This window comes from Pituophis catenifer, unplaced genomic scaffold, assembly GCF_029215685.1.
Source record: "Pituophis catenifer annectens isolate HBS135680 unplaced genomic scaffold, rPitCat1.0.hap2 SCAF_10, whole genome shotgun sequence".
NCBI lineage: Eukaryota > Metazoa > Chordata > Lepidosauria > Squamata > Colubridae > Pituophis > Pituophis catenifer.
Genome location: NW_027256890.1, coordinates 26,430,283 through 26,456,210, shown reverse-complemented (window position 1 = coordinate 26,456,210; position 25,928 = coordinate 26,430,283). Strand labels below are relative to the sequence as shown.

The 25,928-nt window shown below is 46.0% G+C and overlaps 2 protein-coding genes across 2 annotated transcripts; one reads left to right on the top strand and one right to left on the bottom strand.

Moving 5' to 3' along the window:
* Positions 1-138: 138 nt before the first annotated feature.
* On the top strand, positions 139-7,925 carry PEX11B (peroxisomal biogenesis factor 11 beta). Its single transcript, XM_070950970.1, has 4 exons — positions 139-304; positions 3,188-3,303; positions 4,697-4,898; positions 7,226-7,925. The coding sequence occupies exons 1-4, from the start codon at positions 249-251 to the stop codon at positions 7,596-7,598; spliced, it is 747 nt and encodes a 248-aa protein (XP_070807071.1). The 5' UTR covers positions 139-248; the 3' UTR covers positions 7,599-7,925.
* A 2,566-nt stretch (positions 7,926-10,491) lies between these two features.
* On the bottom strand, positions 10,492-23,231 carry NUDT17 (nudix hydrolase 17). The gene is made up of 8 exons (XM_070950896.1): positions 23,153-23,231; positions 21,609-21,731; positions 20,067-20,250; positions 18,104-18,129; positions 14,036-14,128; positions 12,834-12,932; positions 11,727-11,866; positions 10,492-11,036 (listed from the first exon to the last, which is right to left on the bottom strand). The coding sequence occupies exons 1-8, from the start codon at positions 23,225-23,227 to the stop codon at positions 10,889-10,891; spliced, it is 888 nt and encodes a 295-aa protein (XP_070806997.1). The 5' UTR covers positions 23,228-23,231; the 3' UTR covers positions 10,492-10,888.
* Between the last annotated feature and the right edge of the window lie 2,697 nt (positions 23,232-25,928).

The following is a 25,928-nucleotide window of genomic DNA, read 5'->3' as shown; positions in this document are numbered from 1 at the left end:
CGTAAGCCTCGGATAAATCGAGGACAGAAGCAGGCGGACGCTCCTGCGATTGCGTCACGTCTTCCATCCCGAGCCCTTCAGCGGGAGCCAATCGTAAGCCTGGGATAAATTTGACCCTCACGCGCTCCTGTAACGGAGGCGGAAGTGGGGGTGTTTACCTCTCCTCCGAGGGCCCGACAGACGGGCGAGGGTTCAGGCCGAGGCTGCTCGGTTTGTTCCAGCCTTTTATCACCCCGTCGGGCTCCGCCATGGATTCCTGGGTCCGTTTCAGCGCCCAAAGCCAAGCCAAGGAGCGGGTCTTCAGGTTTGCACGAGCGAAGGGCGGTGGGTGACAAACCCCGGGAGGACTTTGCAGGTAGTCCTCGACTTACGACCGCAGTTGAGCCCAAAATTTCTGTCAAGGGAAGACGTTGGAGTGAGCTTTGCCCCGTTTTAAGGCCTTCCTTGCCACAGTTGCTAAGTGAATCACAGCAGCTTTTTAAGTGAATAATACGGTTATTAAGTGAATCCGGCTTCCCCATTGACCTTGCTTGCCAGAAGGTCACAAAAGGGGATCACGTGACCCCCCGAGACACTGCGACCGTCATAAATGCGAGTCGGTGGCCAAGCGGCTGAATTCTGACCACGTGACCATGGGGATGCGGCTATGGTCATAAGTGTGAAACAACAGACATAAGTCCCTTTTTTCAGTGCTGTTGTAACTTTGAAACAGTCATTAAATGAACTGTTGTAAGTCGGGACACCGCAACCGTCATAAGTGTGAGTCGGTGGTCAAGCGGCTGAATTCTGACCACGTGACCATGGGGATGCGGCTATGGTCATAAGTGTGAAAAAACAGACATAAGCCCCTTTTTTTCAGTGCCGTTGTAATTTCAGTCACTAAATGAACTGCTGTAAGTTGGGACCCTACCACCGTCGTAAATATGAGTCAGCTTCCAACTGTCTGAATTTTGATTACATGACCAGACGGATGCTCCAATGGTCGTAAGCGTGAAAAACGGTCCTAAGTCCCTTTTTTCAGTGCCGTTGTAACTTTGAACGGTCACTAAACGAACTGTTGTAAGTCGAGGACTACCTGTATTTTTAAAAGTCATGGAAAGCATTTGGTTTAAGTTGGATTAATCTTAGCAGGTATCAATAAAAAGAGCATATTTGTAGCTCCAGACTGAACTTTGGTGACCTCTGAATTTGGCTGTTTCCCTGCAGAAGTTTCATTACCAAACTACTTAAAGGCTGTTGCACCAGTGATGCTTTTCATTGCAAACATGGGCTTGCACATAACTAGGGCACGGTCATAACTCTGGCAACACTTTCTTACTTTTCCTCTTGACGTTGCTTTTCTCTCGTCCTCACCCTGTGAGTGAGAAAGGCGGTGCCCTTAACTACCTCATCTAAATATTTGCCTCTTACCCCATTTGCACTTCGCCGCTTCTTCAAAGAGAGCTTTTGGGTGGCTACCTTGGAAAAACTTTGGGTGTCTGTGGTTAATTGGAAACTGAGGCAATGAAGACAGCATAATGAAGACAGTAATGAGGGCATCAAATCTTATGCTCATAGGTGATAGCAGAAATGCTGCATTTGTTCCTAAAAGTGTATCCTTAATTTCCTCCTTTCTGCAGAGGTGATATTGTTTATTTATGTGCACATAGGGCAAAATAACAAGAGAGAATTTATAATAGAATTTAAGCAAACCATATGCTGAATTTTCCTTCTATTATTAAAACCTAGTAATCTATTGTGGAATGTAGGTGAAAGGCAAATATATTATGTCATGTCTTTATTAGGAAAAATGCTTTTTCAAAAATGGATAAACTACACATGACTGATTTTTTAATATCTAGAATTATAGTTGTCCAATTTCTCAGAATAATTCCTTTAGCAATTGCCCATCACCTATGCAACCTAAGTTCTTTAAGAAAAGTCAGATTCTATATTTCTGGAATGTAAGTCAACATATAAAAGAGATTTCCCCATAACTCTACTTACACATTTATTAAAATATTGTTCCAATTTATATAGTTTCCAAAGGACACTCCCTCAATTTTTTTATATTGCCATTAAGAAAATTTGACATTCATCCTTTAAGAACATTCTTTGGGGCATCCAATAAAATCAAAATTACTTTTTTTTCCAAATAGTTTTCCAGTTTTAAATATGATAAAACCAATTTTCAAGTCTTTAACATTTGCAACGATTGATGTTCCATTATCAGATATATCCATTTTTTCTTTCCATACATAGATGTTAGTGATTCCAGATTTCAAACAATGTTGATTTGGTTTCAGAAATGGGAGCTTAGCAGAAGAGAAAGAACACAGGTTTCATTGACGCAAGTAAAGTATCTATCCATATTGAGCTTGTCGAGACATGCTTCAGTTGCAATTATATAACCACTGCAGTAAATTAGAGAAGCAAAATTTTATCCAAAGTCAAGAGAAATCTACTATTGTAGATTCCACCTAATGGAAAAGTTTCTTGAATTATGGAATAAGTGACAAATGTATAAATGCAACTCTCCAGCTCAAGTCATCAGAACTTTTGGAACTGATGAGTTTCCAGCTGGATTCTAATCTCAGTTAGTCCTTGACTTATGACCACTATTGAGCCCAAAACTTCTGTTGCTAAGCGAGACATTTGTTAAGTGAGTTTTGCCCCACTTTTCTTTCCTTAGCTGTTAAGGGAATCACTGCAGGTGTTAAGTTAGTCAACAATGTCCATTAAGCGATTCTGGCTTCTCCATTGACTTTGCTTGTCAGAATGTCACAAAATGACCCCAGGACACTGCAACTGTCATAACTATGAGTCAGTTGTCCAGCATCTGAATACTGATCACGTGACCATGGGGATGCTGCAATGGTCATAAATGTGAAAAACAGGTCATTTCAGTGCCGTTGTAACTTTGAACAGTTACTAAATGAACTGGTGTAACTGTTGGTTTCACATTGTAACAGCTGCAGTTCACTAAATGAACTGTTGTAAGTCGAGGAACAAATCTGGGCCACACCAAATTGTAGGATAACGATTTGTCCTATAACTCCTCTCTTCTTCTTTTTTTTTTTTAATTGACTTGCCTTGCTTAGTTTATGAGTTGGCAATGTCGTTTGTTGCATGAAGATTATTTTAGACTCTTTAGCTGACAGATCTTGGCTGGGTCTCTTTACTGTTTTTTTCCCTGTATTCTGCCTAGAGCTGCCCAATATGCCTGCACCCTACTAGGCTATGCCCTGCAGAAGAATGGAGCTGGGCCTGATTTCCTTGCTAGGATCAAGCAGCTGGAGGCTCATCTGAGCTTGGGACGCAAGCGTAAGTGTGAAGGGGATTGACTGGGGCGGGAGGGCAGAGGTACAGCGGGCATTTTGGTACTGGCAAGACAAGAAAGTGAGAACGATGGGGCTTTAGATCTTTCTGGAAGGGAAATTTGCAGCTGAATCGGAAGGAGCCGCAGTTATCAAGGGAAAGCAAGGAGGGAGGTAGCAGGAGAAAGGGAGGGAAGGAGGGAAGGAAGGAAGGAAGAAAGAAAGAGAAAGGGGAGGAAGAAAGAAAAGAAAAAAGAAGAAAAAGGGAAGAAAAGAAAGGGAGGGAGGGAAGGAAGGAAGAGAAAGGGAAGGAGGGAAGGAAGAAAGAAAAAGGGGAGGAAGAAAGAGAAGAAAAAGGGAAGAAAGAAAGGGAGGGAGGAAAGGAAGGAAGGAAGAGAAAGGGAAGGAAGAAAGGAAGAAAGAAAGAGAAAGGGGAGGAAGAAAGAAAAGAAAAAAGAGAAGAAAAAGGGAAGAAAGAAAGGGAGGGAGGGAGGAAAAGAAGGAAGGAAGAGAAAGGGAAGGAAAAAAGGAAGAAAGAAAGAAAAAGGGGAGGAAGAAAGAAAAGAAAAAAGAGAAGAAAAAGGGAAGAAAGAAAGAAAGGGAGAGAGGGAAGGAAGGAAGAGAAAGGAAGAGAGAAAGAGAGAAGGAAGGAAGAGAAAGGGAAGGAAGAAAGAAAAGAAAAAAGAGAAGAAAGAAAGGGAAGGAAGGAAGGAAGGAAACTCCGAGTCCTTGCAGCAAATAGCAAACAGCCAGATCAGCTTCAGCACATTACTGCAGCCTGATTCAGCACCAGCAGCTGATTGCCGGGTGGATCGGCCTCCCAGAATACCCCCAATCAGCTGTTCCAGGCTGCAGGGATTGCCACAGACCATCGCCGCCTCCATGCCTCGCGTTTTTGGCTACATTTGGTGAATAAGACACACCTAAATTTTCACTCTCTTTTGTGGGGTGGGTAGGAAGTGCGTCTTATATTCCGAAAGATATGGTACTTTTGTTTCTACTTAGAAACCTCTTCTGGACTTTGTGCTTGAAGTGGAAAAAACAATGAAACTTTGATTTTGGCTTTTACCGATTAGATAGATTTGCCGTTATAGAAATGGCTAGATTATACTATTACGTAAAAGTAAAAAGTTGAGGTTTGATATTATTATCTTACTCTATTGCACCAAAGACAATGCCTTTTCTTTCTTTTTCCCTACGCTTTTCCCTTCCCTATTTTTCCTACGATTCGCTTTTCTATTGTTGTATTATAAACAAAAAGAAAATTGATAATTATAATAATAAAAAAAAGTAATTGCTTGTCAATCCACCCAGCCTCTTTCAAGGGCTCTCCCTTGGTGAGCTGTGGAAATAAGCTAGGATGGATTGTACGCATCCATGACTCTGGGCTTCCTTTCCAGTATTCCGACTGGGGAACTCTGCAGATGCTCTGGAGGCGGCCAAAAGAGCCATCCACCTGTCAGATATCGTCCTTCGTTTCTGCATCACAGTGAGCCATTTAAACCGAGCTATGTACTTTGCCTGCGACAACATCTTGTGGGCGGGGAAATCAGGTCTCTTTCCACACATGGACCATGAGAAGTGGAGCCAGAGGTCATTCAGGTGAGATGGAATTCCCTCCCTCCCTCCCTCCCCCCCAGCGAGCTTTGTCCTCTGAGGGTTGTGGAGGAAATGGCTAATTCAATCCTGAGAACACAAATCTTATAGATGATTAAGGGACCGGAGGCTAAAACATACGATGAACGGTTGCAGGAACTGGGCCTGGCTAGTCTAGTGAAGAGAAGGACCAGGGGAGACAGGAGAGCCTCTTCCAATATGTGAGGGGCTGCCCCAGAGAGAAGGAAGGGGGTCAAGCTATTTTCCAAAGCACCTGAAGGCCAGACAAGGAACAATGGATGGAAAGTGAACAAGGAGAGATTCAACCTAGAATTAAGGAGGAATTTCCTAACAGTCAGAACAATCAACCGATGGAACAGAAGTTGCCTTCGGAGGTTGTGGGAGCTTCATCCCTGGAGGCTTTCAAGAAGAGACTGGACTGCGATCTGTCAAAAATGGTGTAGGGTCGTCTGCTTGGGCGGGGGGTTGGACTAGATGACCTGCAAGGTCCCTTCAACTCTGTTAATCTGAATCTATCTAAAATGATCAAAGACCTGGAGACTAAAGCATACGAAGAACGGTTGCAGGAAGTGGGCCTGGCTAGTCCAGTGAAGAGAAGGACCAGGGGAGGCAGGAGAGCATCTTCCAGTATTTGAGGGGCTGCCACAGAGAGGAGGAAGGGGGTCAAGCTATTCTCCAAAGCACCTGAAGACCAGACAAGGAATAATGGATGGAAACTCATCAAGGAGAGATTCAACCTGGAAATAAGGAGGAATTTTCTGACAGTGAGAACAGTCAACCCATGGAACAGAAGTTGCCTTCGGAGTTTGTGGGAGCTTCATCACTGGTGGCTTCCAAGAAGAGATTGGACTGCCATCTGTCAGAAATGGCATAGGGTCTCCTGCTTGGGCGGGGGGTTGGACTAGATGACCTGCTAGGTCCCTTCCAACTCTGTTAATCTGTTATAAAACTACAAACTTCAAAATGCTAAACTTTCAAAACTAATTTCCCTATATCAAGAGCTTTCATAAGCAACCCTTTGAACATCGACAAATGTTTGAATGATCATTTACAAATGTTGCATGTCAATAATTGCTGAAGTCCAATTTAGATGGGAAGGGGAACTCCTGGCTAAGAAACTTTTACACACACACGAGGCCTTGGTGATTTTATGTATATTAGGTTGACTGAAAGAAGAATGCAGTGTAATTGATTATTTATTACTTTATTAAATTTGTCCCCCGCCTCAACAGGGGGTGACTTTGATTATTAGGATTATAGTAATTAGAATATTTACATACTATATTCATGTATTTTTGCCAGTTGCATTTGAGTAAATATGTGCATTTTTGTGCAGTAATACCCCGTTTCCCCCAAAATAAGACATCCCGATGAGCCCAAATCGGGCTTTTGAGCGCATGGCAATAAGGCCAAGCGCTTATTTCAGGGTTCAAAAAAATAGAAGACAGGGTCTTATTTTCGGGGAAACATGGTAGCTATAATAGAAATATGGTAGAAACGGCTACAAATTCAAGAACTGTACAGAGACTGTTGTACAAGATGATGTTGACCTTATAGTCAAATGAGCCTGGTGGAAAATGGAGATGTTTAAAGAGAGACTAGATTCGAGCACCATGTGTCATAAAATACATATGCATATATATATATGTTTATCATGGATATTTTTGCAAAGCAGGAGAACCATTTATAGGGCTGGTGCATCTATAGGTAGTCCCTGACTTATGACCACAATTGAGCACAAACCTTCTGTTGTCAAGTGAGTTTTGCCCCATTTTATGACTTTTCTCGCTGCAATCTTCTGACAAGCAAAATCAATGGAGAAACCAGATTCACTTAACAATCGTGCTATTAATTTAACAACTGTAGCGATTCACTTAACAAACTGGAGATTCACTTAACAAATTTCTCACTTAGCAATGTAAGTTTTGGGCTCAGTTGTGGTTGTTAAGTCGAGGACTGCCTGTATTCTCTTATTCTCCAGCTAGGATTTCAGGACATGTTCACTCTTTTTTTTTTTTTTTTTTTTTTAATTTGATTTATATGCCGCCCTTCTCCGGAGACTCAGGGCGGCTTACAATGTGCTCAGCAATAGCCTTCATACTTTTGTATATTTTATACAAAGTCAGCTTATTGCCCCCACAAACTGGGTCCTCATTTAACCTACCTTAGAAAGGATGGAAGGCTGAGTCAACCTTGAGCCTTGGAGAGATTCGAACCAGCAGTAAATTGCAGGCAGCTGTGTTAATAACAGGGTGCTTTAAACCACTGTAGTACCAAGGCTCTTCCCTTCACGTTTTTTTTTTCCCTTCCAGATATTACCTCTTCGCGCTGATTATGAACTTGAGCCGCGACGCCTACGAAATCCGGCTCCTGATGGAGCGCGAGACCAACGCGAAGTCTCAGAAAGGAAGCTGCACAAATGGCCGGTCCGGCCCGGGGGAAGACCATCGCTTCCAGCAGCTGGCCCTGAAGCTGAAGCTGCAGCTCGCTCTCCTGGCGCAGGTGCTCCGCAGCAACCCTCCCCTCCTCCTGGACGTGATGAAAAACGCCTGTGACATTTTCATCCCCTTGGACAAGCTGGGCCTGTTCAAGAGCAGCTCAGGTTTCGTGGGGCTCTGCGGCCTGACCTCGTCCGTCCTTTCCATCCTCACCATCCTCCACCCGTGGCTGAAGCTGAAACCTTGATGGGTGCCGAGAGGGCTGGCTAAACTGAGCTTCTCCCTCTCTTAAATTTCCCCCGTTCCGGAAACTAGCTTGGGGTGCTAGTAACGTGGCGGACTCAGCCAGCTTGGGAAGCAGGGGTTCCTCTGAACTTAGGAAAAAGGATGGGGCGGGGGAGACGTCCTTCTATTGGCACTCTTTAAAGTTGAGCCCAGCAGATGGACACGCAACTCTGGGAATGGACCTTGTGGGGGAGCCGTTAGTATTTGGGGTTATCGGGCCAGCGGTAACTGGAGTAACAGTCTTGTCATGTTCTATTTATTTAGGAAGAAATAAACAAAAACTATACTAGCCATGTTGTAGGTCAGTGTTGGTGAACCTTTTCGGCACCAAGTGCCGAAACGGGAGCGCACATGCACATGCCGGAAACCGGAAAAGCAGCCACCCGGTGCGCATGTGGGCGCCGGGAAGATCTTCCGGTTTCCAGTGCGTGCATATGCACCAGCGACCTGGTATTCCAGTTTCTGGTGCACATGCACGCACGAAGACCAGCTGGCCGGAGCGCATATGCGCACCAGAAACCGGAAGAGCAGCTGGCCGGTGCGCATGCCAGGAAGATTACCTTCTTGTTTTCAGCATGCGCGCCGGCGACTTGGTCTTCCGGTTTCCGGCGCTCCCACGTGCGTGAAGACCAGCTGGCCGGAACCCGGAAGAGCAAAGGTGACCGCTCTGCGAACCACTTCCGTCACATGTGCCATAGGTTCCCCATCATGGTTGTGGGTCTCCCTGACAGATATGACCAAGTTATGTTGCAAAAACCAGTTTGTTCCCCATGTTCAGGGCCTTTCGCTGTTTTAATAGTTGGGAGTTTGAGGATGTGAACAATATTTGGACACTAGCCTGAATCACATTTGTTAATAGGGATATATATGACTTTACCGATCAATATTGGGATCTGTGGCACCAATTTACTCACGTTGAATTATTTGCCCTCCTCAAAAAAAAAAAAACATTTTGAAATAAAGGTAACGACTGAAACTTAAGCAGTTAAGTATTAAATGTAACCACGTTATTTTTTTTCCTCGTAGAATTTTGTTTTTATGATTTGTCGGTAAACAAGAAAATAAGTCCGGTTGTCGTGACTGAATTTCCTGACAACTTTACCCGGATGACTGAAAATCTTCATCGACATACAGTAGTGGCCAAAATTGTGGAAAAAGTGTATTTTTGAGGTTTGATGGCTAATAACATCATATATTTTTTTGGAGTTTCAAGATAATCCTATTCCACTGCTGGAATGGCCTGGGAATAGCCCAGACCTTCACCCAATGGAAAATCTATGGAGCCGACTAAAGAAACTGGTTGGTCAGAAGCGACCCAGAAATAAAACCCAGTTAATAGAAGCCATCATGCCATCTTGGTTTCACATAATAACAGCTGCAGAACTAAAAGACTTGGTTCTTTCCATGGGGAGACATTGTAAGGCCGTCATTCATGCTAAAGGTTACCCAATGAAATATTCATTGACATGGGGATCATTTTTGTATATCTCGTTTTTTCTGTGTTTCCCTTTTCTTCTTTATACCGTAACTGCTATTCTAATAGCAAATCCTTCATAAAAGTGATTGCATTACATTCTCGATTCAATTATCTTTCCATCGATACATAATTTTATGGTACTACTCAAAAAAAAAGGGGGGGGAGGAGGCGTTATTAGCCAAGTTTTAGAAAATACACTTTTGCCAAAAGGATTCCACAATTTTGGCCACTACTGTACTTGTAGGAAAGAGGTAGACCTCGACTTACAAAAGTTCGCTTAGTGACCAGTTACAACATCACTGAAAAAAAGTGACTTAGGATCATTTTTCACACTTATGACCGTTGCAGCCATCCCCAGGGTCATGTGATCAAAATTCAGCCGATTGGCAACTGGCTCACATTTATGACCGTCGCAGTGTCCCGGGGTCAGGGGATTTCTTTTTGAGACCTTCTGACGAGCAAAATCAATGGGGAAAGCCAGATTCACTTAGCCGTGTTACTTAAAAAGCTGCAGCGATTCGCTTAACAACTGTGGCAGGAAAGGTCGTAAAATGGGGCAAAATTCACCCAACAAATGTCTCGCTTAGCACCATACCTTTTGGCCGCAATTGTGGTCGTAAGTCGAGGACTACCCGTATTTGGTTAGGGACCGTATAAAATTTGATCCCTGTGTCTTTTTAAGGCAGATTTTCACAATGTCCTTTTTAAGATGAATAATATTGAGTCTATTGTCACAAAATGACCTAAAGACATTCAAATATTAAGGAAATTGCCCCCTAACCACATCGTCTTAAATCCCTAAATCAGCCCTTTACAACCAAGCATCTGACTTTTGATCATGTGACCATGGGGATCCTGCCACGGGTCGTTAAGTGTGAAAAAGGGTCATGTCACTTTTTTCAGCGCCTTTGTAACTGAACCATCACTAAATGAGCAGTTGTAAGTTGAGGACTAACTGTAATGGGCCAAAATTGTGGAAACCTTTTGGGAAAAGTGTATTTTCTAAAAGTAGCTAATAATACCTCTTTTTTGGGGAGTAGTACCATAAAATTATATATCAATGGAAAGGTAATTTAATCGAGAATGTAATGCAATAACTTTTATGAAGGATTTGCTATTAGAATAGCAGTTACAGTATAAAGAAGGAAAGGGAAACACGTAGAAAAAAACGAGATAGACAAAAATGATCTCCATAGAAAAAAATGATATATATAAAAATGATCACCATGTCAGTTAATCCTTAGTTGGGTAACCTTTAGCATGAATGACAGCCTTACAAGGTCTTCCCATGGAGGGAACCAAGTCTTTTAGTTCTGCAGCTGTTCTCATGTGAAACCAAGATTGAATGATGGCTTCTATTAACTGGGGTTTATTGCTGGGTCGCTTCTGACTAACAAGTTTCTTTAGTCGGCTCCATAGATTTTCAATTGGGTGAAGGTCTGGGCTATTCCCAGGCCATTCCAGCAGTGGAATAGGATTATTTTGAAACTCCCCTAAAAAAGTGGTGTTATTAGCCATCAAACCTCAAAAATACACTTTTCCCAAAAGGTTTCCACAATTCTGGCCACTACTGTAAATAAAGACTTGTTATCTTTTGGCAACTGAACAATTACTGGAACACAGTTTCTTCCGTTCTTCCAAAACAAAAAACAAGAATGTTTTGATTGTTGGAGCCAAATATTGCCAAGTTAACTCGAGAGGCATCGGCCAGACCTTGGAGTGCTGCCCAGGGATTGATCCTCTTGCTTTCCAGGTGTTTGAGCATCTTTGGCTGCTCAGAGGGAGGACATGTTCAGCCACTGCCGGAGGGCGTACTTGGTCCCGGTGCTGACACGCTCCAGGTTTTCCCCTTGTGCCGTGCCCAGGAAGGCAGCGGTGGGGATCACCAAGGTCTTGGCTGAGCCCTTCTCCAGTTCGACGACGCTGCTCAAAATGAAAAACGAGATGCCCAAAGGTCTTTAAATGTGGGGAAGGAGACCAATCTGCCCCTCGTTTCCTCCACCCCAAATCCCTTGCTAAGAAGGAAAGAGATCCATCAAAATTTGACCCCCACATTTGTTCAAACAGAGGTCTCAGTGTTGTGGTCTGTCCCCCGCCAGCCCCTTCAGCAGCCAAATCAGAGACGGCAGCGGGGGCATCAGGGTCAGCATCAGGGCAACCTGAGTGCTCCGAGGGGGGAGAGGGAATGGAGCCATCAGAGAGAGAGACAGAGGCGGAGTCTGGGCCGTCCATCAGCCCTCAGATGGAGAGTCAACAGCCCCCAGGTCTGGAGGTGGCTGATGAGGAAGAGGAGGAGCAGCTGGGTCCAGTGCCTGATGCGCAGAAGGCAGAGGAGAGGAGAGCAGTGGAAATCTATGGGCCCATCCTTGGGACGGAAGAGCTCACCGCTGCTAGCAAGGCCCCACCTTAGCTCTGGGGATAAAAGGCAGGGGGCGGAGATGAATAGATGTGGCAGACAACTATTCATCTCTCTGCCGGACGGATTTGTTAGCCTGCGGTGGGAGAGAAACTTTTTGCCCGGGCTGCTGGCGCTCTTAATAAAAGAATCATTGAACTTTAGAGGGTTTGTTGTGTTTGGGGAGCTGGGTCAGGATGCTCTTCCCTGCCACCTACCTGACAGTGGATGGTGCCCCTTTGCCCAACCCCAGGGCCTCGTCTTCTGCTCCATCCTCCGTAGCTGCAATGCATTCCAGGGTGGGGCGGTCCAGCCAAGCGACAGCGGCGACCTCGGCTTCATTGGGCTTCAGCCTGGCCTGGCGAAAGATCTGGATCAATATGCAATTCAAGCAGGCATTCCTCTTCTCTGCTTCTCCCCAAGAACCCAAAAGAGCCATTATTTCATTTACTGCTAGCTAAACGCCACCTGCCAAGCTGAAGCTGCCTTTCAATTCTGCACAGTCTCCTGCCAGTGGCAGTCGAGGGCTCAGTTTGGCGTTCCACCCAGCTACCAACGGAGCCGACGAAAGAACTAATACAATGGTGGAGCAATATTTACGCTGCTATGTGCAGTGGAGGGAGTGCGGGAGAATTGTTACAATCTCATCTCCGTGTCATTAAATAGCTTCTTTTGAACAGCATGGTCTCCAATCTCACGTGCAGAAATTTCTCCCTTCGACCGTAAGAAATTACCCCCAATTACAAACTAATTAAACATTAAAATTGAGGAGGAGGTCTGGAGCTTCAGGCGTAGCCTGTTAGTAAACCCAGGAAGATCATGGCTTAGGCATCAAAGCATGATTCAAATAAGAGGGCTTTAAGAAGAGGTGGGGGCAATTTTGGTGTGATCCTCTCGTCACTGAGACACTTTGGGCTGCCCGGTCTCTGCCCAGCCTACCTCACAAAGCTGTTGTGGAGTCAAATTAAGGGAGACGCCAGTGCATGTCATCTCAGGCTCTCTGAGGAAAGGTCAATCCAATCAGTGGAATTAATGCCAGGAGATGTGGCGGCGTAGTGGTTAGAATGCAGTATTGCAGGCTACTCTGCCCACTGCCAGCAGTTCAATTCTCACCGGCCTCAAGGTTAACTCAGCCTTCCATCCTTCCGAGGTCGGTAAAATGAGGACCCAGATTATTAGGGGCAACATATTGACTGTGTAAACTGCTTAGAAAGCACTGTGAAGCGCTATATAAGTGCTATTGCTAGTGCTACTAAGAGCAAGAAGGCGCTTCTGCTGCAGACACCTCAGTGGGGAGCGGAGCTTGGCCAACGTGCCCCACTCACCTGGAGCTGCTGGTGGCTCTCGTGCAATGCCAAGTGCAGGTAGACCACGATGTGGTGCCGTTGGGGCAAACCTTGGCTCAGCCGTGGGGGATACACAGACTGCAGGGAGAGACGAGACAAGGTAGAATGGGTTTGCAATGGTGACGAATATCTGTAGCGCAGGTGTAAGATGAGGGTGGAGGTTCATTCTCTTATTAATTAATTAATTAATTCATTAATTAATTATCGGACTTATATGTCACCCTTTCTCCACCAGGACTCAGGGCGGCTCACAGCAATAAACAAGTCCAATTAAAATTCAACAATAAAACTAAAATTTCCATTAAAACCCCATTCAGGCCAGGCCAGCTTGGAGAAACAGCCATGTTTTAAGGTCACGGCGGAAGGAGCGAAGGTCGGGGGCTACCCGGAGCTCCAAGGGGAGCTGATTCCAGAGGGTAGGTGCGCCCCCAGAGAAGGCTCGCTCCCTAGGGGCTGTCAGCCGACATTGTTTGGCCGACGGGACCCCAAGTAGGCCCTCCCTATGTGAGCGCACGGGGCGATGGGGAGCTGTTACTGGCCGCAGGTGATCCGCCAAATACCCCAGGCCTAAGCCATGTAGGGCTTTATAGGGAATCACCAGCACCTTAAACCTCACCTGGAGGACAACCGGTAACCAATGCAGGTCACGCAGGAGGGGTGTGACATGGGAGCATCGGGACACTCCCATCACTACCCGCTTATATTTTATACAAGGCTGTATACCAGGGTTACCTAAAGCAACCGGAGGGGAGTGACCTCTAGAATCAGTGAAATTGCTCCGTTGGTGAATGTGATTGATGACACACCCTGGGGTGAGGGAGGAAACGGTCATAACTGGGGCGTAAATTATATAGGGTCAGAGCTGGCTTTACTTGGGAACCTGCCAACATGAAGCTCCTAATAAATAACTGGATTTCTTTTGAAGCTTGGCTCGAGGCTCATGATTTATTTAGGGCATCTGTCGGAATCCTGACAGCAGTCTCCAAATGGAGGGAGTGAAGGGAGGCCCCACATCGCTTCTGCAAACTTCAGATCAATGGGGAAGGCTGGGCTGACCTTCTGGAATTGACACTTGAGGCAGGGCTGCGCACCAGGGACCCCTCTTGCCCGCTTTCAGGACTCACTGGCTCCACCCCAAATTTCCCAGATCCGGGGAGGGGGATCTCAAGGGGTCCATTTACCTCCCAGAGGGCCAGCAGTTGCCAGGAGAATTCCCCATCCTTCAGCTGCAAGCCAGTCTCTTCCTGCAGCTCTCTCAGTCCAGCATCCAGCAACTGTGAACAAGAAAGAAACAAGGGTGGGGAGGAGAGGCAGGTCCTGAAATCGGTGGGCATCGGGGCAGCTGCAACTCAGAAGAGGGCCTCTGACCATGGACAGAGTGCTCCCCATCCCACAGACTCCCTTGACCAAAGCTTCGATTCTCCCACCCTGTGTGCCATCCCGCTCGCTCACACACACACTTAACGGTGGGTTTATTAATATTCCCCAGCAATTCCCTTCACCAAAACCCCAGAATTGTCCCAGTTAAATTCAGACAAAAGAAGACCGATGCTAGTCCAAAGAACAATGGCCAGTGAGTCCATAGGGCACTTGAAAGTTTCCCGAGCAAAAGTTTCCACTGGGCAAAATTAAATCTACAGTACAAGAAGGTTCCCAAGGCAAGAAAAGTCCAGCCTACAGAACAACTTTTGTTGTTTATCCATGTCATATAATATATGTGGGGTACATGCATAATTTTGTATTTATTTATCTTGTCATGTTTGTGTTTATATCAGAGGTGGAAACCCTATGAGAGCGGTATGCAACGTAATTTCATTTTAATGTATACCGATTAGTATACATGGGGATAGGGCGGCCGCTGGTGCTTTAGATCGGGTCGTGCCTTTGCGGCCTCTGACCCGGCGCCGAATCTGCCCAGCTCCTTGGTTCTCCGAGGAGCTGAGGGGGATGAAACGCCGGAAAAGATGCCTAGAGAGTAGTTGGAGGGCCAGTCGCTCCGAATCTGACCGTACACTAGTGAGGTCTTATATCAAGACCTACTTAGTGGCGATAAAGGCGGCGAAGTGTAATTACTTTTCCGCTCTTATCGCGTCGGCAGAAAATCGCCCAGCTGCCTTGTTTAGGGTGACTCGCTCCCTTCTCCATCTGGGAGCGCGGGAAGACCCCTTGCAAGGTCGTGCTGAGGATTTTGCGCATTATCTGCACGATAAAGTCGCTCAGATTCGGGAAGGCTTGGACTCCGACTGGGTAGGTACAGGCGGGTTGTCCGAGGTCTGTCTTGAGACGGTTATCTGGGATGAGTTTGACCCTGTGACTCCCGAGGACGTGGACAGGATGCTGGGGAGGTTGAACGCAACCACATGTTTATTGGACCCGTGTCCCTCCTGGTTGGTGCTGGCTACCCGGGAGGTTACACGAGGCTGGCTCCAGAGGATTATAAACGCTTCCTTGAGTGAGGGGTTCTTGCCTCCCGCCTTGAAAGAGGCGGTGGTGAGGCCCCTCCTCAAGAAGCCCTCTCTGGACCCAGCTGTTTTAGCAAACTATCGTCCAGTTTCCAACCTTCGCTTTCTGGCGAAGGTTGTTGAGAGTGTGGTTGCGCGACAGCTCCCCCAGTACCTGGAGGAAACCGTCTATCTAGATCCGTTCCAGTCCGGCTTCAGGCCCGGGTACAGCACGGAAACGGCATTGGTCGCGTTGGTTGATGATCTCTGGAGGGCTCGGGACAGAGGTTGCTCCTCTGTTCTGGTCCTATTAGACCTCTCAGCGGCTTTTGATACCATCGACCATGGTATCATGCTGCGCCGGTTGGAGGGGTTGGGAGTGGGAGGCACTGTTTTACGGTGGTTCTCCTCCTATCTCTCCGACAGGTCGCAGTCTGTGTTGGCTGGAGGGCAGAGGTCGACCTCAAGGCACTTGGTTTGTGGGGTGCCACAAGGGTCGGTCCTCTCGCCTCTCCTGTTCAACATTTATGTGAAGCCGCTGGGCGAGATCATCCGTGGTTTTGCGGTGCAGTGCCATCTGTACGCTGATGACACCCAGCTGTACATCTCCACCCCAGACCACCCCAACGATGCCCTTGAAGTGATGTCCCGGTGCCTGGAGGCGGTGCGGGTCTGGATGGGGCGGAACAGGCTCCGACTCAATCCCTCCAAGACTGAGTGGCTGTGGCTGCCGGCGTCCCGATATAGTCAGCTGGTGCCATCGCTGACTATTGGGGGCGAGACATTGGCCCCCACGGAGAGGGTGCGTAACTTGGGTGTCCTCCTGGACGCACGGCTGTCCTTAGAAGAGCATTTGACGGCCGTGGCCAGGGGGGCTTTCTATCAGGTCCGCCTGATACGCCAGTTGCGCCCCTTTCTGGATCGGGACTCCCTATGCACGGTCACTCATGCCCTCGTTACTTCCCGCCTTGACTACTGTAATGCTCTCTACATGGGGCTCCCCTTGAGGAGCACTCGGAGGCTCCAACTGGTGCAGAATGCGGCCGCGCGGGTACTTATGGGGGCGGCATGGCGCTCCCACGTGACACCTCTCCTGCGCGAGCTGCATTGGCTTCCGGTGGTCTTCCGAGTGCGCTTCAAGGTGTTGGTTCTCATCTTCAAAGCGCTCCATGGCTTAGGACCCAGTTATTTACGAGACCACCTTCTGCCTCCGATAACCTCCCACCGGCCAACACGCTCCCACAGAGAGGGTCTCCTCAGGGTGCCGTCTGTCAGGCAATGTCGGCTGGCGACCCCCCGGGGAAGAGCCTTCTCTGTGGGGGCACCCGCCCTCTGGAATGAGCTGCCCCCAGGGATACGACTAATCCCGGATCTCCGGACCTTCCGCCGGGCCCTGAAGACGTTTTTATTTCAGCAAGCCGGGCTGGGTTAAAAAATTTTTAATTGGTGAATTTTATGGGTAATGGGGTTTTAAATTGGAGAAGCCTAAGATAATTTAATTCTGTTTTAATGTATTTTAATATTTGTATTGTGTGTTTTTAATTTTGGCTGTTCACCGCCCCGAGTCCTTCGGGAGAGGGGGCGGTATAAAAATTTAATAAATAAAAAATAAATAAAATAATAAAAATAAGTGTACATCCAAAATGACAATAAAGTAATTCTATTCTATTCTATTCTATTCTATTCTATTCTATTCTATTCTATTCTATTCTATTCTATTCTATTCTATTCTATTCTATTCTATTCTATTCTTCTGCATTCTATTCTTTCTTCTATTGTATTCTTCTTTATTCTATTCTATTCTGTTCTATTCTTTTCTATTCTTTATTCTGTTCTATTCTATTCTTCTTTATTCTATTCTATTCTATTCTATTCTATTCTATTCTATTCTATTCTTTATTCTGTTCTGTTCTATTCTTTTTATATTCTATTCTTTATTCTATTCTTTTCTATTCTTTATTCTGTTCTATTCTATTCTTTTTACTCTATATTCCATTCCATTCCATTCCATTCCATTCCATTCCATTCCTTATTCTATTCTATTCTATTCTATTCTATTCTATTCTATTCTATTCTATTCTATTCTATTCTACTCCATTCCATTCCATTCCATTCCATTCCATTCCATTCCATTCCATTCCATTCCATTCCACTCTACTCTTATTCTATTCCATTCATATTTATTTTCTATTCTATTCTATTCTATTCTATTCTATTCTATTCTATTCTATTCTATTCTATTCTATTCTATTCTATTCTATTCTATTCTATTCTATTCTATTATTCCATTCCATTCCATTCCATTCCATTCCATTCCATTCCATTCCATTCCATTCCATTCCATTCCATATTTATTATTCTATTCTATTCCTATTCCTATTATTCCTATTCCTATTCTTATTCCTTATTCCATTCCATTCCATTCTTATTCTATTCTATCTCTCCTTCTCTCTCTCTCTCTCTCTCTCCCCATGGCCTTCCCTTAGGTAGACAACTCGCTGCGGCGAGTTCTCCCATTCCGACACAGATTGCCTTCACTTCTTTTTTTTAAACCTTTTGCAAAGACAGAATTCCTTCCCCGAATCCTTCAGGGATCCTTCTCCCATCAGGATTCCAAGGGGGTTAGAACAGGGGTCCCCAACCTGTAATGGCTGCAGCCCATTACTGGCCTATGCGTGAGTTGTAAAATGCTGGCCAGGTCCCCCCACCCCCAACCCCCGAAAGGCCTCCCTACAGTCATTTCTGCCCTTTTGATGCTCTCTGGATTCTCCCTTTTGGATTTTGATTTTTTTTAAAAAAAGGCTTTACCTCTTCTTCCGGTTCAATATGGCCACCTGCAAGAGAGAGAGAAAAAAAAAAACATCTAGTTTCTGTTGCTTCTAAAAACTTGGGATTCAGTACAGGTAGTCCTCAACTTATGACCACAAATGACGCCCCCTTCCCCCCCGATCCAAATTTCTGTTGTTAAGCGAGACATCGGTTAAGTGAGTTTTGCCCCATTTTACAACCATTCGCGCCTCCGTTGTTAAGTGAATCTCACTGCAGCTGATAAGTCAGCTTGGCAACGGGTTCATATTTACGACGGTCGTAGTGTCCCGGGGTCACGTGATCCCTTTTCGTGACGACCTGACCAGATTCATTTAACAAGGTGTGTTAGAGAAGCAACCTACAACTAAGGAGAAACTTCCTCACAGCGAGAACAATTAACCAGGGGAACAGCTGGCCACCAGATGTTGTGGGTGCTCCATCACTGGAGGTTTTTAAATAGAGACTGAACAGCCACCTGTTTGAAATGAGATAGGGTCTCCTGCAGGGGGTTGGACTAGAAGACCTCCAAGGTCCCTTCCAGCTCTTATTCTGATTAACCACTTATTCTTTCAGCTACCAGGCTCTTCAGTTATTTGAGTTCAGGATCTGCTTACTTACAAGTAAGTACTTACACAACTTTTTTAACAAAAGAAAATCTTAAGCTTGAAGAATAAGGGAGGCTGGAGTGCCACCTCAAATGAGTTTTTCTAAGGCAAAAGCATCCTAAGAGCTGTGGTGGCACAGTGGTTAATATGCAGCATTGCAAGCTAACTCTGCTCACTGCCAGGAGTTCGATTCCTTTGATCCTGACCGGCTCAAGGTTGACTCAGATTTCCATCCTTCCGAGGTCGGTGAAATGAGGGCCCAGATTGTTGGGGGCAAGAGGCTGACTCTGTAAACCACTTAGAAACAGCTGCAAAGCCCTGTGAAGTGGTATATAGTAAGTGCTGTTGCTAGTCCGTCCTTCCTTCCTTCCTTCCTTCCTTCCTTCCTTCCTTCCTTCCTTCCTTCCTTCCTTCCATCCATGCATGATTTGCAGTGGTTAGAATGCAGTAATGGAGGCTAAACTCTGCCCACTGCCAGCAGTTCAATCCTGATCGGCTCAAGGTTGACTCGGCCTTCCATCCTTCCGAGGTGGGTAAAATGAGGACCCAGATTGTTGGGGGGCAAGAGGCTGACTCTGTAAACCGCTTAGAGAGGGCTGTAAATGCACTATAAAGCGGTATATAAGTCTAAGTGCTATTACTACCTTCCTTGCTTCCTTCCTTCCTTCCCTCCCTCCCTCCCTCCCTGCTATCCTTCCTTCCCTCTCAGTGATTAGAATGCAGTATTGCAGGCTAACTGTGCCCACTGCCAGGCGTTCGATCCTGAGTGGCTCAACGTTGACTCAGCCTTCCGTCCTTCCGAGGTCAGTAAAATGAGGAGCCAGCTTGTTGGGGGGAAACATGCTGACTTTGTAAACCGCTTAGAGAGAGCGATAAAACACTGTGAAGCAGTATCTGTCCTATTGCTATTGTCCTTCCTTCCTTCCTTCCTTCCTTCCTTCCTTCCTTCCTTCCTTCCTTCCTTCCTTTCCTTCCATCCATCCATCCATCCATCCATCCATCCTATTTCCTTTTCATTTCCTTCCTTCCTTCCCTTCCTCCTTCCTTTCCTTCTTCCCAGTGATTAGAATGCAGTATTGCAGGCTAATTCTGCCCACTGCCAGCAGTTCGATCCTGACCGGCTCAAGGTTGACTCAGCCTTCCGTCCTTCCGAGGTCGGTAAAACGAGGACCCATATTGTTGGGGGCAAGAGGTTGACTCTGCAAACCGCTTAGAGAGGGCTGTAAAAGCACTATGAAGTGGGATATAAATCTAAGTGCTATTGCTATTCTTAGGGCTACGGGGGTCCATCTTTGCGGCCTTCCCATCCTCTCGCACCAGATCCCTCCCACCCCCCACCCCCGTTTGGTTCTTCTTACCAGGAGGCACCCAAGTATTGGGGAAGAGACTTAGCGTCCTCGCCCGACGGGTCAACAAAACCTTTCCGCTGGCCGACTCCAGGAGAACGGCCACCCCGACATCCACCCCCTGGCGCCGAGTCTCTGCGGGGAGGGAAGCCCTTTGCTCTGCGGTCAAATGCTTGATGGGGCAGAAGCGGGGCCGCTGGAAAAGAAAGAAAAAAAAGGCTGAATCCTGGAGATGGAAGTTTTCACACCCAGGATAGCGGGAGAACTCGATTTACGACCGCTCGCTTAAGAACCGTTCAAAGTTACGATGGACGGGGAAAAAAAATGACTGCAACCCACTCTCATAGTAATGATTTCCACCCCGCCCCCTGAGGTCATTTGATCATATTTCGGGCCCTGGGAAACCGTCTTGCATTTACAACTGGTTGTTGCACCGTCCCACAATCACATTTTGCAACTCTTTTTGATGTTTTTTCCCATCATTAGATAAACTGGATTAGCTTGACTACCCTGTGATTGATTTAATGACTGTGGTAAAAATGGTCATAAAATAGAGTCCGATCAAGTGATGACTCGATTTACAATCACAATGCCTTGGCTTACGGCTATAATTGAGCCCAAAATTTATGTTGCTCGGTGAATTTTGCCCTTTTTTTTTTACAATTTTTCTTGCCACATTTGTGAAGCGAATCACTGCAATTGTTTTTTTTTTTATTGAAAAGTTTTAAAAAGTTTACATATATATCCCCCCCCTTCCCTCCATCCTCCCCAACCCTCCCACTCCCACCCACCCCCCTCCCTACTTCCCAGAGCAAAATACAGGGTATAATATTCAACAATCATAATCTAACACAGTCTAATTAATACTGCAATTGTTAAACCATTGTAAACAGAGTTGTTAAGGGAATCGGTGTCAGTTGTGCCCCAGTTCGATCCCTTAGGAAAGAAAGACCCTCAACTCCATAAAACCACCACTACAACACCAAGCAGGATTGGGTTCTTTCTGATAAAAAATAATCCATCAAAAGAAAAAAAAACCTCAAAAAACTTTAGCATCGTCCTGCGGGAACTTCCTCCGTTTGTACAGGTAGTCCTCGACTTACGACCACAATTGAGCCCAAAATTTATGTTCCTAAGGCAAGATCTTTGTTAAATGAGTTTTGCCCCATTTTATGACCTTTCTGGCCACAGTTCTTAAGCAAATCACTGCAGCTGTTAAATTAGTAACACGGTGGTTAAATGAGTCTGGCTTTCCCCCCTGGACTTTGCTTGTCAGACAGTCGCAAAATGGGATCACGCGACCCAGGGACACTGCCGCCGTCGTAAAAGTGAGCCAGCAGCCAAGTATCTGTATGTAAAAACACATGGCCGGAGGGGGGAGGGGGAGGAAGAATGCTGCAATGATCATCAGTGTGAAAAATGGTCACGTCCCTTTTTTTCAGTGCCGTTGTAACTTTGAACGGTCACTAAAAGAACCGTTGTAAATCGAGGACTGCCTTCAAGGCCATCAAAGATGGAGAAAAGTTTCTCCCGGTGTGACAAACCCCTTCATACCTTCAAGAGGAGTCTGGTGGAGCCAGGAAACTCCCGGTCAGAAACGAGGAACTGGGGGTGTTTCAGAATGCAGTTTACGATGCCACCGTCTTCGTGGGGCGGACAGCAATGGCCAACGATGCTCTGGAAGCCAAGGAGAACTTTTTTTTTTTTTCCAAATTTTTTATTTTGTTTTATATATATGTATCAATGAGTGAACAGTGTGGCACCTTGGTGTCATAGATTCTAATACGAATCATACATTCTAATACGAATAGTGTCAAGCTATTCTGCTTTGGAGAATAGCTTGACTCCCTCTTCTTTGGGGCAGCCCCTGAGATACTGGAAGGCTGCTCTCATGTCTCCCCTAGTCCTTCTCTTCATTAAACTAGACATACCCAGTTCCTGCAACCTTTTTTTTTTTTTTTTTTGGCTTTAATTTATATGCCGCCCTTCTCCGGAGACTCAGGGCGGCTTACAATGCGTTAAGCAATAGCCTTCATCCTTTTGTATATTTATACAAAGTCAGCTTATTGCCCCCACAATCTGGGTCCTCATTTTACCTACCTTAGAAAGGATGGAAGGCTGAGTCAACCTTGAGCCTGGTGAGATTTGAACTTGCTTGAGCAGGGGGTTGGACTAGATGACCTCCAAGGTCCCTTCCTATTCTTATTAATCTGTATGAGGTCTTCATACGTTTGAGCCTCCAGCCCCCCATTAATCTTCTTTGTTGCTCTTCTCTGCACTCTTTGCAGAAATCCCCAAACATCTTCTTTCTAATAGGGCGAGCAAAACTTTAAGGAGCCTTGGTGGCGCAGCAGACTAAAACTGCTGCTGTTAAAGTAGCACTTGGCTGCCAGCTGCCTGCAATTATTGCGAGTTCAAATCTCACCAGGCTCAAGGTTGACTCAGCCTTCCATCCTTCCAAGGTAGGTAAAATGAGGATCCGGATTGTGGGGGCAATAAGCTGACTTTGTATAAAAAAGAACACTGCTTAGGGGGGCAAAAAGCCCTACTAAGCAGGTATATACAAAAGGATGAAGGCTATTGCTTAATGCATTGTAAGCCGCCCTGAGTCTCCGGAGAAGGGCGGCATCTAAATCAAACTGGAGCCTGGATAGCTCAGCAGACTAATGCATTGTAATTTAACTCCAGCTGCCTGCAATTACAGCAGGTTCGAATCTCTCCAAGGCTCAAGGTTGACTCAGCCTTCCATCCTTTCTAAGGTAGGTGAAATGAGGACCCAGTTTGTGGGGGCAATAAGCTGACTTTGTATAAATATAAAAAAGAATGAAGGCTATTGCCTAACGCACTGTAAGCCGCCCTGAGTCTCCGGAGAAGGGCGGCATATAAATCAAACTAATTAATTAATAAATAAATAAATAAATAAATAAATAAATAATGCAATATTTGCAAAAGGGGGAGGGGGGTCTTTACAAGGCATTATAAAGTGGTAGGAACACTTGATGTTTGACAAAAACATAAAAATATAATAAAATAAAAATATGTGATCTTGATGTTCTCCCTTCCACCCCCAGCAACCCCCCCCCCCTGCACCCCGCTACCTGCTCGAAGAGGGCCCGTTGTGGGAAGCCGCCCCCTCTGCAGACGTGCACAGCCACCCTCCTGCCAGCCAGCATGACCGGGGCCCCTTCGGAGCAGGAAGGACAAAAAGCAGGAAAGTCCGACTCGCCTCCTGCAAGAATCTCGCCTTGCAAAGGCCGGGCTTTGAGGGAAGTGGCCCTCTAGCGGCGGTTCCCAGGTACTACAGCCCTTCACTTGTTGGGGGAGAGCGCCCTCTAGCGGCCTTGGTTTGCCAAAGGAGTCGGGAGCGCGCGGATGGGTTCGCACAGTCTGGTTGGGGGTGACTCCAGAAGATCTCTGGAATTTCTGGCCCAGGGGGAGCTCAGTTCCTGTTAATTTACAGATTTAACAGAGTTGGAAGGGAGCTTGGAGGTCATCTAGTCCACCCCCCCGCCCCCGCACAGGAGACCCTACATCATTTCTGACAGATGGGCAGTCCAGTCTCTTCTTGAAAGTTTCCAGGGATGAAGCTCCCACCATTTCTGAATAACAGAATAATAGAATAAGAGTTGGAAGGGACTTTAGAGGTCATCTAGTCCAACTCCCCACCCAAGCAGGAGGCCCTACACCATTTCTGAGAGATGGCAGTCCAGTCTCTTCTTGAAAGCTTCCAGGGATGAAGCTCCCACAACTTCCGAAGGCAACTTCTCTGTTCCATCAATTGATTGTTCTCACTGTCAGGAAATTTCTCCTTGATTGACACCCGGGTGTCAGATCACCTGCTTGAGCAAAGGGTGAGGCTAGATGACCTCTAAGGGGCATTATTGCAAGCTTGTAAATATTCTGTGTGTGCTTTTTTTCTCCCTTGACCATAGTTTCTGCATTTATTTTATTTTATTTTATTTTATTTTATTTTATTTTATTTTATTGATTGATTGATTGGTTGGTTCGATTTATATGCCACCCTTCTCCAGAGACTCAGGGCGGCTTACAATGAGTTAAGCAATGGCCTTCATACTTTTGTATATACCTGCTTAGTAGGGCTTTCGGCCCCCCCTAAGGGGTGTTCTTTTTTTTATACAAAGTCAGCTTATTGCCCCCACAATCCAGGTCCTCATTTTACCTACCTCGGAAGGATGGAAGGCTGAGTCAACCTTGAGCCTGGTGAGATTCGAACTTGCAGTGATTGCAGGCAGCTGGTGCTACTTAACAGCACTTTAGTCCGCTGCGCCACCAAGGCTCTTTTTGGCAGCACAGGTCGGTCTCAGCTTACAAGAGGTCACTTTAGTGACCGTTCGAAGTTACAACAGCACGGAAAAGAATGACCATTTTTCACGCTTATGGCCATTGCAGCATCTCCACGGTCATGTGATCCAAAATTCAGAGGGGTTGCCTCATATTTATGACCGTTGCACCGTCCTGGGGTCACATGATCCCCTTTTGTGACCTTCTGACAAGCAAAGTCAATGGGGAAGCCAGATTCACTTAACAACCGCAGGAATTCACCAACGGTGAATTCACCAACGGTGGCAAGAGAGGTCATAAAACGGGGCAAAATTCACTTAACAACCATCTTAGGGACAGAAATTTTGGCCTCAAGTGTGGTCGTACGTCGAGGACTACCTGTAGACGGCATCTTTCTGGCAATCTCAATATCCACTGACTGTGGGCAGCCGATTCAACATAATAAAATAGTGAACATGGGAGATGCATTTTCAGTCAAAATGTTAAGCCTACCGTAGGATTTCCACCCCCCCCCCCAGTCACTCAAGATCCAGATAGATAGATAGAATAACAGAGTCGGAAGGGACCTTGGAGGTCTTCTAGTCCAACCCCCTGCCTAGGCAGGAAACCCTACACCACTTCAGACAAATGGTTATCCAACCTCTTCTTAAAAACTTCCAGTGTTGGAGCATTCACAACTTCTGGTGGCAAGTTGTTCCACTGATTGATTGTTCTGACTGTCAGGAAATTTCTCCTTAATTCTAAGTTGCTTCTCTCTTTGATTAGTTTCCATCCATTGCTTGCTATCTATCTATCTATCTATCTATCTATCTATCTATCTTTTATCTATCTATCTATCTATCTATCTATCTATCTATCTATCTATCTATCTATCTATCTATCGGTTCGATTTATATGCTGCCCTTCTCCGGAGACTCAGGGCGGCTTACAATGCGTTAAGCAACAGCCTTCATACTTTTGTATCTACCTGCTTAGTAGGGCTTTCGGCCCCCCCTACAAAGTCAGCTTATTGCCCCCACAATCCGGGTCCTCATTTTACCTACCTCGAAAGGATGGAAGGCTGAGTCAACCTTGAGCCTGGTGAGATTTGAACTCACAGTAATTGCAGGCAGCTGGTGCTCTTTATCAGCACTTTAGTCTGCTGCGCCACCAAGGCTCATTGTCCTGCCCTCGGGTACTTTGGAGAATAGCTTGACCCCCTTCCTCCTCTCTGTAGCAGCCCCTCAAATATTGGAAGATGCTCTCCTGTCTCCCCTGGTCCTTCTCTTCACTAGACCAGCCAGGCCCAGTTCCTGCAACTGTTCATTGTTATGTTTTAGCCTCCAGTCCCCTCATCATCCTGGTTGCTCTTCTCTGCACTTTTTCTAGAGTTTCAACCTCTTTTTTACATCATGGCAACCATGATTAGTCACGACAGATTTTACAAAAAAAGATGTTGAGACTTTTGGAAAAAGTGCAGAGAAGAGCAACTAAGATAAGTAGGGGACTGGGGGATAAAACATACAAGTAACGGTTGCAGGATTTGGGTACGTCTCATTTAATGAAAAGAAGGACCAGGAGGAGACATGATAG

What these genes read in the sequence shown, in the direction of transcription:
- PEX11B (XM_070950970.1), top strand. Translation starts at nt 249, where the DNA reads ATGGATTCCTGGGTCCGTTTCAGCGCCCAAAGCCAAGCCAAGGAGCGG. An exon ending in TCTGAGCTTGGGACGCAAGC is followed by an intron (nt 3,304 to 4,696) that starts GTAAGTGTGAAG and finishes CTTCCTTTCCAG; the next exon opens with TATTCCGACTGGGGAACTCT. An exon ending in TGGAGCCAGAGGTCATTCAG is followed by an intron (nt 4,899 to 7,225) that starts GTGAGATGGAAT and finishes TTTCCCTTCCAG; the next exon opens with ATATTACCTCTTCGCGCTGA.
- NUDT17 (XM_070950896.1), bottom strand. Translation starts at nt 23,227, where the DNA reads ATGCTGGCTGGCAGGAGGGTGGCTGTGCACGTCTGCAGAGGGGGCGGC. An exon ending in CCACCAGACTCCTCTTGAAG is followed by an intron (nt 20,251 to 21,608) that starts GTATGAAGGGGT and finishes TTTCTTTTCCAG; the next exon opens with CGGCCCCGCTTCTGCCCCAT. An exon ending in CAATACTTGGGTGCCTCCTG is followed by an intron (nt 18,130 to 20,066) that starts GTAAGAAGAACC and finishes TCTCTCTTGCAG; the next exon opens with GTGGCCATATTGAACCGGAA.